The 12,530-nt window shown below is 46.2% G+C and overlaps 2 protein-coding genes across 2 annotated transcripts in view; one reads left to right on the forward strand and one right to left on the reverse strand.

The window, feature by feature from the left end:
- LOC146557348 (NACHT, LRR and PYD domains-containing protein 3-like) overlaps positions 1–12,530 on the reverse strand; it is a 193,094-nt gene that overhangs the window by 64,567 nt on the left and 115,997 nt on the right. The gene's annotated exons all lie outside the window — the stretch shown is intronic.
- LOC146557351 (uncharacterized) lies at positions 4,947–6,218 on the forward strand. Its single transcript, XM_085249556.1, has 3 exons — positions 4,947–5,134; positions 5,592–5,629; positions 5,793–6,218. The coding sequence occupies exons 1-3, from the start codon at positions 4,947–4,949 to the stop codon at positions 6,182–6,184; spliced, it is 618 nt and encodes a 205-aa protein (XP_085105682.1). The 3' UTR covers positions 6,185–6,218.

Genomic DNA, 12,530 nt, shown 5'->3' on the forward strand with positions numbered 1-12,530 from the left:
ATACAAGGAGGACATTATGTGTAGCAAGTGGGTGAGTTATGTACATTACATGAATATAAATAAAATAAAAGAATCTGGAAATGTACAGCTCGTGTACATTGCGTGAGGAGGGTGTGAGAGTGTCTTGTGCTATAGCGAGGCCAGAAGGATTCAGGATGATATGAGAATGTGGTAATGAGTCTTGTCTCAGTCACTTAAGGATGATGAGGGGGTGGGGGTGTGGCTGATTCAACACACGAATGTCCTGAGGATTAAATTCCTCTTGAGCCTCTCTGTTCTTGTTTGGATGGTGCGGAACCTTCTGTCTGATTTCAGAAGCTGGAACAGTTCGTTGCTGGGATGGAACGGGTCCTTCAAAATCTGAGTTGCTCTAGTCCAGCATCTCCTGACAAAAATGTCCTGTAGGGAAGGCAGAGCAGTCCTGCAGCTGCATTCTGCTGTACGGATCACTCTCTGAATAGCTTTTTTTCTATCCTTGACACAGCTGTTTCCATACCAGGATGTGATGTTCTGTGTGAGGATGCTCTCCACAGCGCCTGCATAGAAAGTCCTGAGGATCACTGGAGAGACCCTGAACTTCCTCAGTTGTCGTAGGTGGTACAGGCGCTGCCTAGACTTTTTGGTCTCAAGCTGAATGTGGGCAGACCATGTCAGGTCTGAGGAGATGTGGACACCGAGATACTTGAAGGATTGCACCCTCTCCACTGGAGCTCCATTGATGATAATGGGCTTTTAGAAAAAAAAAAAAAAAAAAAAAAAAAGATGATAATGGGCTTGTAGTCTCTGTGCTAACTCCTTCTGAAGTCCACCACCAGCTCCTTGGTCTTGCCAACGTTCAGCTGGAGATGGTTGTCCCGGCACCACGATGCCAGATTCTTCACTTCATCCCTGTAGGCCGCCTCATCATTGTTGGAGATGGTGCCCAACACCACTGTGGCATCAGGAAACTTCACAATGGTGTTGGAGACGTGGTTGGGTTATGATTCAGTGTTATGGATATTTTTTGTACTGTGTTTTTTGTTTGCCACACCAGAAGGTGGCATAGTTTGTGTCCTGTGTTATTGCTGCTACGTGAGTTCTAGGTGGAGGCTGACCATTGGTGAAGGACTGGGAGAGGCCGGCTATGAATGAGGACCCTTCTCAACCAGCACACCCCCGCCTACTTCCTGTTCCCAACAAACTGTGCATGTGGCTGTGTGTGAATTTGTATTCTTGAAGCTTTTGCCGTGTTTTAAATAGTTTGTTGTAAATAGATGTAAATAGTTGTCAATATTTTTTTTACTCGGTAGCTGTAGGGGTGAGAAGCCATTTTTCTTTGGGAACCTTTTCTCCTGTTTTTGGTTAGGGAGGCAGGTAAGACACCTGTAATTTTCTTTTGGGGTTTTCTGTGAAGGTAAGCCAGCTGCATTTCATTTCTAGAGTTTTTGTTTGTTGTTTTGGCCATGCTCACCATGACGCCCGCTACCTTTTGGGACTTAATAAACTGACTGGCTGTTGTGAAATCCGTGGCAGTTGTCTTTTTGGTTCGTCTTCCTTGAGAGCAGGGAGTGTGGGGGCATTTTTCCTTATTTTTATTTTCCTTATGTCGTACGCCGGTTTTCCCTGGGCTGGGGTGTAACAGTGGCCACACAGTCTGAAGTGTAGAGGGAGTAGAGCAGTGGCGAGAGGACACACCCCTGTGGCGCTACCGTGCTAATGGTGATGCTTTTGGAGATGCACCTACCCTCACCACCTGAGTTCTGCAAGTGAGGAAGTCCAACACCCATGTACACAGACGGCTGTTGAGTCCTAGATCCTTCAGCTTTGAGAACAGTGTACCGGGCACTATTGTGTTGAATGCTGAGCTGTAATCAACAAACAGCATTCGCACATAGTTACCCTGTTTCTGGTCCATTCAAGAGTGGCTGAGGGTGGTGTGCAGGACGTGGTTGATGACGTCCTCCATGGATCTGTTGGGTCGGTAGGTGAACTGGAGCGGATCTGTGGTGTCTGGGATGGAAGAGGAGATGGTTTTCTTCAACAGCCTCTCGAACACCTTCATTACTACCGAGGTGAGTGCAACTGGCCGGTAGTCATTCAGGCTGGGAGGGCTTGTTCTTGGGGACAGGGATGATGGTACATCTGTTGAAGCATGTGGGGACCACAGCCTTAGCCAGGGACTCGTTGAAAATCGAAGTGAAGACACCTGCTAGCTGGTTAGCACAGCACCGCAGCAGACGGCCGGTGATGTCGTCTGGCCCTGCCACTTTCCTTGTGCTCACTCTCCTCAGCGCCGCCCGAATGTCGTACTCTGCAATGCTGATAGCTGGTCCCTCTCTGATGACGTCACTGTCCTCACTTGTCAGGCAGTCGTTAGAATTAGCTTCCTGGCTAAACTTGAAATGGGCATAGAACTGGTTCAGTTCATTGGAGAATGCACAGTCAGCTTTGGTCGGCGCAGTGTCCTTGGTTTTATAATCCGTGATTGTGCGTAGTAAGTGCCACATGCCCATTGAGTCGCCTCGGCTGAAGTGAGCCTCCACTCGCTCCCGATACCGGCGTTTGGCATCCCTCACCACGCGCTGCACGCCGTATGAGGCCGCTTTGTAGGTGCTCATATCGCCAGTGGCGAGACCCGCGTTGTAGGTGGCGGTCCTGGCTTTCACTGCAGCGTAGATCGTTCTGTCCACCCACGGCTTCTGGTTCAGGAACGTCACGACTGTCGCAGTGGAGATGATCTCATCTGCTAGAATGTTTACGAAGCTTACTGCTACATCCGTAAACTCATTGATGTCAACTGCGCATGCTCTGAACATGTCCCAGTCTACGTCATTGAGCGTGTCCTTTAGTGTAGCTTCTGATTGGGCCAACCAGCATTCCGCCTCCCTTGTAGTTACTTCATCCCTCCGAATGTGTTGTTTATACTCCGGGATGAGGAAAATGGCGTTGTGGTCAGACTTCCCAAAGGCCAGGTGTGAAACAGCCTTGTAGCCCTGCTTGTAAATGGCCTGCATTTGTATAGCGCTTTTCTAGTCCCTAAGGACCCCAAAGCGCTTCACACTACATTCAGTCATTCACCCATTCACACACACATTCACACACTGGCGATGGCAAGCTACATTGTAGCCACAGCTGCCCTGGGGCGCACTGACAGAGGCGAGGCTGCCGGACACTGGCGCCACCGGGCCCTCTGACCACCACCAGTAGGCAAACATGGGGTTAGTATCTTGCCCAAGGATATTTGGCATGCAGCCAGGGGGCAGCCTGGGATCGAACCACCGACCTTCTGATTAGTGGCTGACCTGCTCTGCCACCTGAGCTACAGCCACCCACATTGCTACACACCTTGTATGGCGTGTAGCAATGGTCCAGTATCCAATCTGCCCTCATCGGACACGTGACATGTTGGTGAAAGGTCGGCATGACCGAGGTTCGCTTTATTAAAGTCTCCTACTACAATGAGTGCTGAGTCCAGATCCCTGTTTTGAAAGGCACTCAGCACATCATGTAGTTCGGATAGAGCCATACCTGTGTCCGCTTGGGGTGGGATGTAGACCACTGTAGCGATTACCGAGGTGAACTCACGGGGCAGGTAGAAAGGGCAACACTTAATGGTCAGGAATTCCAGATGTGGTGAGCAGCTGGTGGAGAGAGTAGAATTGCTCCTGGGGTCACACCACTTTCTGTTTACCATGAAACACACTCCTCCACCTTTTGTTTTGTTCGACTCAACCATTCTGTCCGCATGGAGCACGAAGAATGAATCCGACGGAGTTATGACATGGTCTGGCACGGTGGGGATGTCTCCATGAAGAACAGCATGTTGCAGTCCCTCATGTCACATTGGAAGGTGACTCTTGCCCTCAGATCATCTAGTTTGTCCTCCAACGATTGTACATTAGCCAGCAGGATACTGGGCAGTGGTGTGTGGTGCGCCTGCTGTCTCAGTTCGTTCCGAACGCCAGCGCGTTTCCCCCGGCGTTTCTTTGTTCTGCGCCTCGGGTGAGCGTCCTGTCCATTGTTGTTGGCCGTGCCATATAGTATCTCGGTCGGCCAGGATGGGTCTGGTTTAAAAGTGTCCAAGATCACATGTGTAAACTTGATACCAATGTATAACACGGTAATAAAAAAGTAAACAGCTAAAAAGTTGCATAGACTGTGCGGAGCGGTCAGGAAGGCATTTGGACGTGGCCGCGCCATCTTGGTTCACCTTCTGTTTTTGGCTGAAGGATAAGTGGAACATTACCCAGTAGCAGGGGATGGGGTAGGGGCTTCAAAATTTGCGACTGGCAACTGCAAACATGTGTTTTATGACTACAGAAAAAAAAACAACCAAAACAGAAAACAGAGCAGTCAGGGCAATGAGCTACTAAAGCTCCTTCTGTATTTTTTTTCATTTATTGCTACAATTTAACACTTTAAGGCAGGAACACTCTGACCGGTCTTAAAGCGTTAAAACGAAAGATTCCTGCTGAAAGATATTGTTCCTTATCACAGCAGCTTTTTCTTTATTATGCAGAAAAACTGTTAAATATATAACTTCTTTATACGGAAAGAAAGGGGAGTTTCATTGCTCCGGGCATTTAAGATTAAAGTGGGCTGTATGTAGACTGTGATGTAAAATGAAACTGACACCCCCGATCTAAAACATTTATAAAAATTGCAAGCCCGTTTCAGGGTTTTTCTCTCTAGGAGGATAGATGGGTGCACTCACTGCAAGGTGCAGTGCTGCAACTTGTAATTTCAAGTGCAAAGCAAATCAAATTATTTTTAAACTAAAGATTTTTCTCCTGAATTCCTTCTGAAAAAGTATTTCTAGCAGTAGCCAAGTGCTGAAAGGCTTTCACTTGGGTACTCTCACAGTCTCATCTCTGCTTTTCACAAATGATGTGGTTCTTTTGGCTTCATCAGGTGCTGGCCTCCAGCTCGCTTTAAAATGGTTTGCAGCCGAGTGTTAAGCGGTAGGAATGAGAATCAGCACCTCCAAATCTGAGGCCATGGTCCTCAGAAATAACAGGGTGAAGTGCCCACTCCAGGTAAGGGACAAGTTCCTGTCCAAAGTGGACGAGTTTAAGTATCTTAGGGTCTTGTTCAGAAGTGATGGGAGAAGGGAGCGAGAGATCGACAAAAAGATTGGTGCGAAATGGAGGAGGAGGTAAGTGACGGAAGTGACGGACAAGGTAAGCGACTCATGTTGTAAGTGACGTCAGACGCGGGAGATTTTGGCAGAAAATTAAAGCGAATTGTAGTTTAGATTTGAAAAAATTCCTTTAAGCTTCAGTATTACCAAATACACTTATCAATTGTTTTATAACTAACAACATTTGTGTAAATCATCTCCAACACCCTGGAGAACAACAGGGAGAGTTTAGAGGCTCTCCAAGATTACATTGATCAGTGCTTCCAGGATCTCGTGATGAAGAAGGCCCAGAGTGCAGCTTCCCCGGCCAAACCTGACACGCCGTCGTCGAAAAGACTTCGCCCGGCAGATTCCCCCGGCACAACATCGCCAGCCGGCAAAAATATTGTCGACATACTGGAGTCAATTGACCAACGATTGTCCAGTTTCGATGCAAGGCAGTCCTTGGTGGAGATTCTTCACCGGGAATTTAAATCCTCGCGAGACTCCCTGGAGTTCAGCCAGCAGCAGGTAGAAACGCTCGCTGCTTAAAATACCACGCTAAGGGAGTCGGTGAAATGTCTCACAGACAACGTTACCCAGCTAAATAGAGAAAATAAAAAAATAAAAGAAACAGTTATTGATCTACAAGCTCGTGGAATGCATGATAATCTCGTATTTTCTGGTATTCCAGAAGCCGCTGGAGAGGACGCGGAGACTACGGTAAAAAGCTTCATCAAAACCCACCTGAAGCTGCCGGAGGACTCGGTGAAGAACATCGCCTTTGATAGGGTGCATCGCATCGGCCCCATGCGAGCTGCGACCGGGAGACCACGTCCTATCGTGGCCAAATTTGGCCACTTCAAACAAAAGGAGCAGGTGAAAAGCCGCGGCAGGGAATTAAAAGGAACGGACTTCAGCATGAACGACCAGTTCCCCAAAGAGATCCTGGAACGACGCAGGGTCCTCTTCCCAATCCGACGCGGCTTCATCCAGAAGGGCTCCCGCGCTGTCATCGCTGTGGACCGGCTGTACGTGGACGGACAGCTTTACCGCAACCCCGACATCACTCCGTGGCTGTATTAACTTCACACCAGATAAGAATCCGCTACACCCTTTCCCTATCCACTCACACTAACTTGCATTAACATCTGTTTAACTTACTAGTATCAAATCGCATCTTAAGTGTGATATCATAGCAGAATTAACACCGTCACTCTCCGTCAATGGTTTGATTGGAATGTTTCCGTTTTTTTTCCCCTTCTCATTTTTTTATCTCTCTTTTTCCCCCCCTTGTTTTTAAGCTGCTCAACCTTGTCCTTGGTTTCTTTCTTTTGTTTTGTTTTTTTCTCTTTCACTGCTTCGATCACCTGCTTCCACACTCATCCAAAAACAACATCCTTTATTTCGACACATTCGCACAGCACGATCATGCACAATCATGCTCTCAACGGAAGCACATTTACATCAGTCAGACAGCGCACACAGACCTATAGGATACACACACTTAAGCCAAGCGTATTCATATTAGTCAATATGCACACTCATAGTCAGGCTCAGGGAGCATCTCGCCACACATTTTTTCTCGCTCTCCCTCTCTTTATTTACGAACAAGTGATGTATTCCCTCCACCTGTCTAAGCAACACACACAGCGTACACCACTAGTTATACACAGACATCTATGGGTGCACTGAGGTTTGTTACATGGAATATAAATGGAGCTGGCTCCAGAGAAAAGAGGTTAAAAATATTTAACCAACTCAAGATACAAGATGGCGCTGGAGTGACGGCAGCCTTTCCAAGTAGCTCTGCAACACCGCACCTTTTTTGTTAACTTTAACTTTTTTAGACTAGGCTTTTCAAACTTTTTTTCACCTTCCTCTACTTATACCTCTTAGATATAGCGATACAAGATGGATAATGCACTTTTTAAAACTTCTGGAACCAGTTCCTTCATCTATTCGAGAGCGGAGCTGCTGGCACTAAAAACAAAGGGACAGACCGGCATGCGACACAACATCCCGGCCGAGCTAAAGAGGAGCTACAGAGGCTGCAAAGCTGGAGCGAGGAGAGCGGATCACCGGAGGCGATTCAAACCATCAATCCCGACAGTGATCATGGGCAACGTGAACTCGTTACAGAATAAGATTGATGAACTGTGCGCTCTGAACAACCACAGACTATACCGTGAGTGCAGCTTGTTTATCTTCACGGAGACGTGGCTAACCGAGCTAACGCCGCAGGCTAACGTAGATCTATGCGGTTTCACATCCGTGAGAGCCGATAGGGACACGCAGGCCAGCGGAAAAAGCAGAGGTGGGGGACTCATTGTCTACGTTAACAACAGATACTGTAACCCTGGACACGTCTCCGTTAAAGTTTCGGTATGCCGTCCGGACCTGGAGCTGCTAGCTGTTAGCTTGCGGCCATATTATCTACCTCGGGAGTTCAGTCATGTGATCTGTGTGTGTGTTTACATCCCTCCGAGGGCCGACGCAACAGCTGCCTGTGAGAAAATACACACAGTCACAGCAAGACTTCAGACACAAAACCCCGAGGCTTTCATTATTATATCTGGAGACTTTAACCATGCCACACTGGACTCTACTCTGGCTGCTTTTCACCAGTTTGTGAATTGTCCCACAAGGAGCAACAGGACAATTGACCTATTGTATGCTAATGTGAGAGATGCATACAGAGCCACCCCCCTCCCCCCACTAGGGAAGTCAGACCACAACCTGGTTTACCTACAGCCACAATACACACCCCTCGTCCAAAGGCAGCCTGTCACAACGCGCTCCATCCGGAGATGGACCCCAGAAAAGGAGGATGCTCTGAGGGACTGTTATGACACCACAGACTGGGATGTGCTCCTGAGCCCACATGGTGAGGACATAGAGGGGGCGACACACTGTCTTACAGACTACCTCAACTTTTGTGTGGACACGGTCGCCCCTGCTAAGACGGTACGGTGTTATCCTAATAACAAACCGTGGGTAACACAGGAAGTCAAAGCTGTCCTCAACATGAAGAAGAAGGCTTTCAGGAGCAAAGTGAAGGAGGAGATGAAAGCAGCACAGCGGGAGGTGAAACGCTGCCTGAGGGAAGCAAAGGACACCTACAGGAGGAAGGTGGAGCAGAAGTTGGAGAGGAACAATATGAGGGAGGTCTGGAATGGTGTGAAAACCATCACAGGCCACAACACCAAGAAAAGCACAGTGGGGGGGACTGTGGAGAAGGCAAACGAACTCAACAACTTCTTCAACAGGTTTGACCAGCCCACAACCCCCCCACCCTCACCTTCACTACAGAGTCCAATCCCCACTCTCCTACCTCCCTCGCTTCCCCCCCTTCCTGACACCATGACACCCCCCTCCTCCAATCCCTCTCTCAGCAGCAAGACATCTCCCCCCCTCCCCTCTTCCCAAACATCTCCCAGTGTCAAAGTGGATCAGGTCAGGAGACAACTGAGGAAGCTTCGCCCCAGAAAGGCAGCAGGCCCAGACAAGGTGTGTCCTAGGATGCTAAAGGCGTGTGCTGCTGAACTTGGGGAGCCGCTACAACGAGTCTTCAACCTCAGTCTGCGACTGGGGAGAGTGCCCTCCCTATGGAAGACATCCTGCATCGTCCCGGTCCCCAAAAAGAACCGGCCCAATGAGCTGAATGACTTCCGACCGGTGGCACTGACGTCACATCTTATGAAGACTCTAGAGCGGCTCTTCCTCAACCTCCTCCGACCACAGGTACAACATGCCCAGGACCCACTACAGTTTGCATACAGGGTGGGTGTCGGAGTGGAGGATGCCATCCTGTACCTCCTACACAGAGCCCACTCACACCTGGATGGGGGAAAAGGCACGGTCAGGATCCTGTTTCTTGACTTTTCCAGTGCCTTTAATACCATCCGGCCCTGTATGCTTCAAGAAAAACTGAACAGGATGGAGGTGGACCCCTGCCTGGTGGCTTGGATCTCCGACTACCTCACTGACAGACCACAGTACGTCAGGCTGAAGGACATCACGTCTGACACAGTGGTCAGCAGCACAGGAGCACCACAGGGAACTGTGCTGTCCCCTCTTCTCTTCACCCTGTACACCTCTGACTTCTGCTACAACTCTGAATTATGCCACATTCAGAAGTTTGCAGACGACACAGCCATCATGGGGTGTATCTGGGATGATCAGGAAGAGGAGTACAGAAGTCTGGTGAGGAACTTTGTCGCATGGAGTCACACAAACCAACTGCAACTCAACACCTCAAAGACTAAGGAACTGGTTGTGGACTTCGGGAGGTCTAGAGCAGGTCCACTGCCGGTTCAGATAGAGGGGGAGGAGGTGGAGGTGGTCAACAAGTACAAGTACCTCGGGCTGTGGGTGGACAATAAACTGGACTGGTCATGCAACACAGAGCACCTGTATAAAAAAGCCCAAAGCCGACTGTACTTCCTCAGGAGGCTGAGGTCTTTTAACATCTGCAGGAAGCTCCTGAGGATGTTTTACCAGTCGGTGGTTGCTGGAGTACTTTTCTATGCTGTGGTGTGCTGGGGGAGCAGCACAGCAAAGAAGGACTCATCCAGGCTGGAGAAACTGATCAGGAGGGCTAGCTCTGTGGTCGGCATGAAGCTGGACACTCTGGTGACAGTGGCAGAGAAAAGGACATTAAAGAAACTGATGGACATTATGGACAATGCCAGGCATCCTCTGCACATGGCCATTAACAACCAGAAGAGTCTGTTCAGTGACAGGTTGCTTCTCCCCAAGACAAGAACTAACAGACTTAAAAACTCCTTTGTCCCACACGCCATCAGACTGTTTAACTCCTCTCTGGAGGGGAGAGGGAGGGGAAACAGGAGGACAAAGGAGGGGGGAACAACTCAGCTGTAGTGCCTCTTCACTTCACTGTGCAATACTTTTGTAAATAGTCAACAGTGCAATAGACCTCAATACTTGAAATGTGCAATTCACTTGTATTTTTATTTTTTATTCCTATTTATTCTATTTATCCCCTTCGTATATTTTATTTATATTGTCTCTGTATTTATATATATGTGTGTGTGTGTGTGTGTGTGTGTGTGTGTGTATATATATATATAATATTCTGTAACTGTAACTTCTGTCGGTGCTGTGCTTTTTTGGAAATCGAATTTCCCAGAGGAACCCACCCGAGGGATTAATAAAGTTCTATCTAATCTAATCTAATCTAACTCAAAAAACTACAGGCAGATGTTGTCCTTTTACAAGAGACCAGCAGACCTCTTAGAGGTTCGAATGAACTTAAAACACCTGAGTTTCCTAAAGTGTTCTCAGCTTGTTATTATTCTAGACAAAGGGGAGTAGCAATTTTAATACATAAAAATATTAATTTCACAGTACTCGATATAGTTATAGATCCAGAGGGCAGATTCTTAATCATTTAACTATCTATACTTGATAAAAAGCTATGTATTGTAAGTGTATATGGTCCAAATGTTGACGATCCCTCATTCTTTCACGGTTTTTTCAGTGCACTCTCTGAACACTTAGATAGAACACTTGTCCTTGGAGGCGACCTCAACCTTGGACTAAATGAAGACATGGATAGGCTCAATACAGCAGGAACTCAGCGTAATTGGCAATCCACAAATATAATCAAACAGTATATGAGCGACTTTGGTCTTTGCGATGCATGGCGCTCCCTTCACCCCACCAGTAAGGAATATACTTTTTTCTCACATGTTCATCACTCCTACTCTCGTCTGGATTATTTTTTGGTCTGCAGCTCACTGCTGAGTGGCATTTCAGACACTGAGATTCACCCTATAGCTCTCAGTGATCATGCTCCTGTATCTTTAACACTAATGCACAAGAATAATACTACGCCAAGTAAAAACTGGAGATTTAATACATCACTGCTTAAAGATGAAGACTTTATTAAATATTTTTAAAAAAGAGTGGACTTCATATTTAGACTATAATGACACTCCCGAAACATCAGCTTCTGTTCTATGGGAAGCAGGGAAAGCTGTGATGAGAGGTAAAATAATTTCTTTCTCATCACATAAAAAGAAAAAAGAAAACAAAAATATTCAGGAATTAGAAAAAAACATCAAATCACTAGAAGAAGCCTACGCGTCCAACCAAGATCAGGAAACATTGAACAAAATACTCAAAACAAAACTAGAATTAAATGAGATAATTGATAAAAAAAAAAAAAAAAATCTTAGTACAAAGACTACGCCTACAAAATTATGAACATGGTAATAAATCCGGTCAATTTCTAGCAAACCAGCTAAAAATAAATAAAGAAAAAACAACTATATGTGCTGTTCAAGATTCATCTGGGAACACAATATATGAACCGATACAAATAAACAACATTTTCAGGGATTTCTATAAAACGTTGTATTCACCACAAATAAACCCATCTAAAAAAGAAATTGATCAGTTTTTGGACAACATAACTCTTCCAAAATTATTGGACACTCAAGCAATGGCACTGGATTCACCACTGACATCAGGTGAACTCCAGGAAACCCTGATAAGTATGCCCAATAATAAGGCTCCAGGTCCAGACGGCTTTCCTGCAGAATTCTACAAAGAATTCTGGTCGATTCTAGCACCAGTTTTCTACAGAACGTTGTTGGAAATTAAAGAAAAGGGCAGACTTCCATCAAATATGAATTCTGCAAACATTAATCTCCTGCTAAAACCAGGCAAAGACCCTGTATATCCCTCAAGCTATCGTCCAATATCCCTTATAAATGTAGACCTTAAAATAATCTGCAAAGCTCTCTCAAAGAGACTGGAGAAAATAACCCCCCTCTTAATTCATCCTGACCAAACTGGTTTCATAAAAGGTAGGCTCTCATCAACAAATACACGTAGATTACTTAATTTGATAGACTACTCATACAGTAAAAACCTTGAAACTACAATATTTTCTTTAGATGCAGAAAAAGCATTTGACAGAGTTAACTGGAAATTTCTATTTGCAACTTTACACAAATTTGGTTTTGGATCCTCTTTCATAAACTGGTTAAAATATTATATAATTCCCCAACAGCTTGTGTCAGAACAAATGACCAGACATCCTCCAGCTTCTGTCTCTTGAGGGGCACCAGGCAGGGATGCCTAGCAGCAGCAATTAGACAGAATTCAGTAATTAAGGGCATAAAATGCAAGAACGTGGAACATAAAATCAGCCTTTATGCGGATGATGCGTTACTCTTTCTCCAAAATTCACAAACCAATATCTCTGGGGTGATTGAATTGATAAACTCTTTTGCAAGAATATCAGATTACTCAATTAACTGGTCAAAATCTACAGTCCTACCGATTAATTGCTCCCTCCATAATTCCTCTTCTACACCACTGCAATCGGGAAATATAAAATATTTAGGTATTAATGTTTCTCCCAAGCTTGCAGATCTAACTAAATTAAACCATATCCCAC

This window comes from Mchenga conophoros, linkage group LG16 (genome assembly GCF_057382185.1).
Source record: "Mchenga conophoros isolate Kocher_MC1m ecotype Shallow Benthic linkage group LG16, M_conophoros_male_GT1.1, whole genome shotgun sequence".
Taxonomy (NCBI): Eukaryota; Metazoa; Chordata; class Actinopteri; order Cichliformes; family Cichlidae; genus Mchenga; species Mchenga conophoros.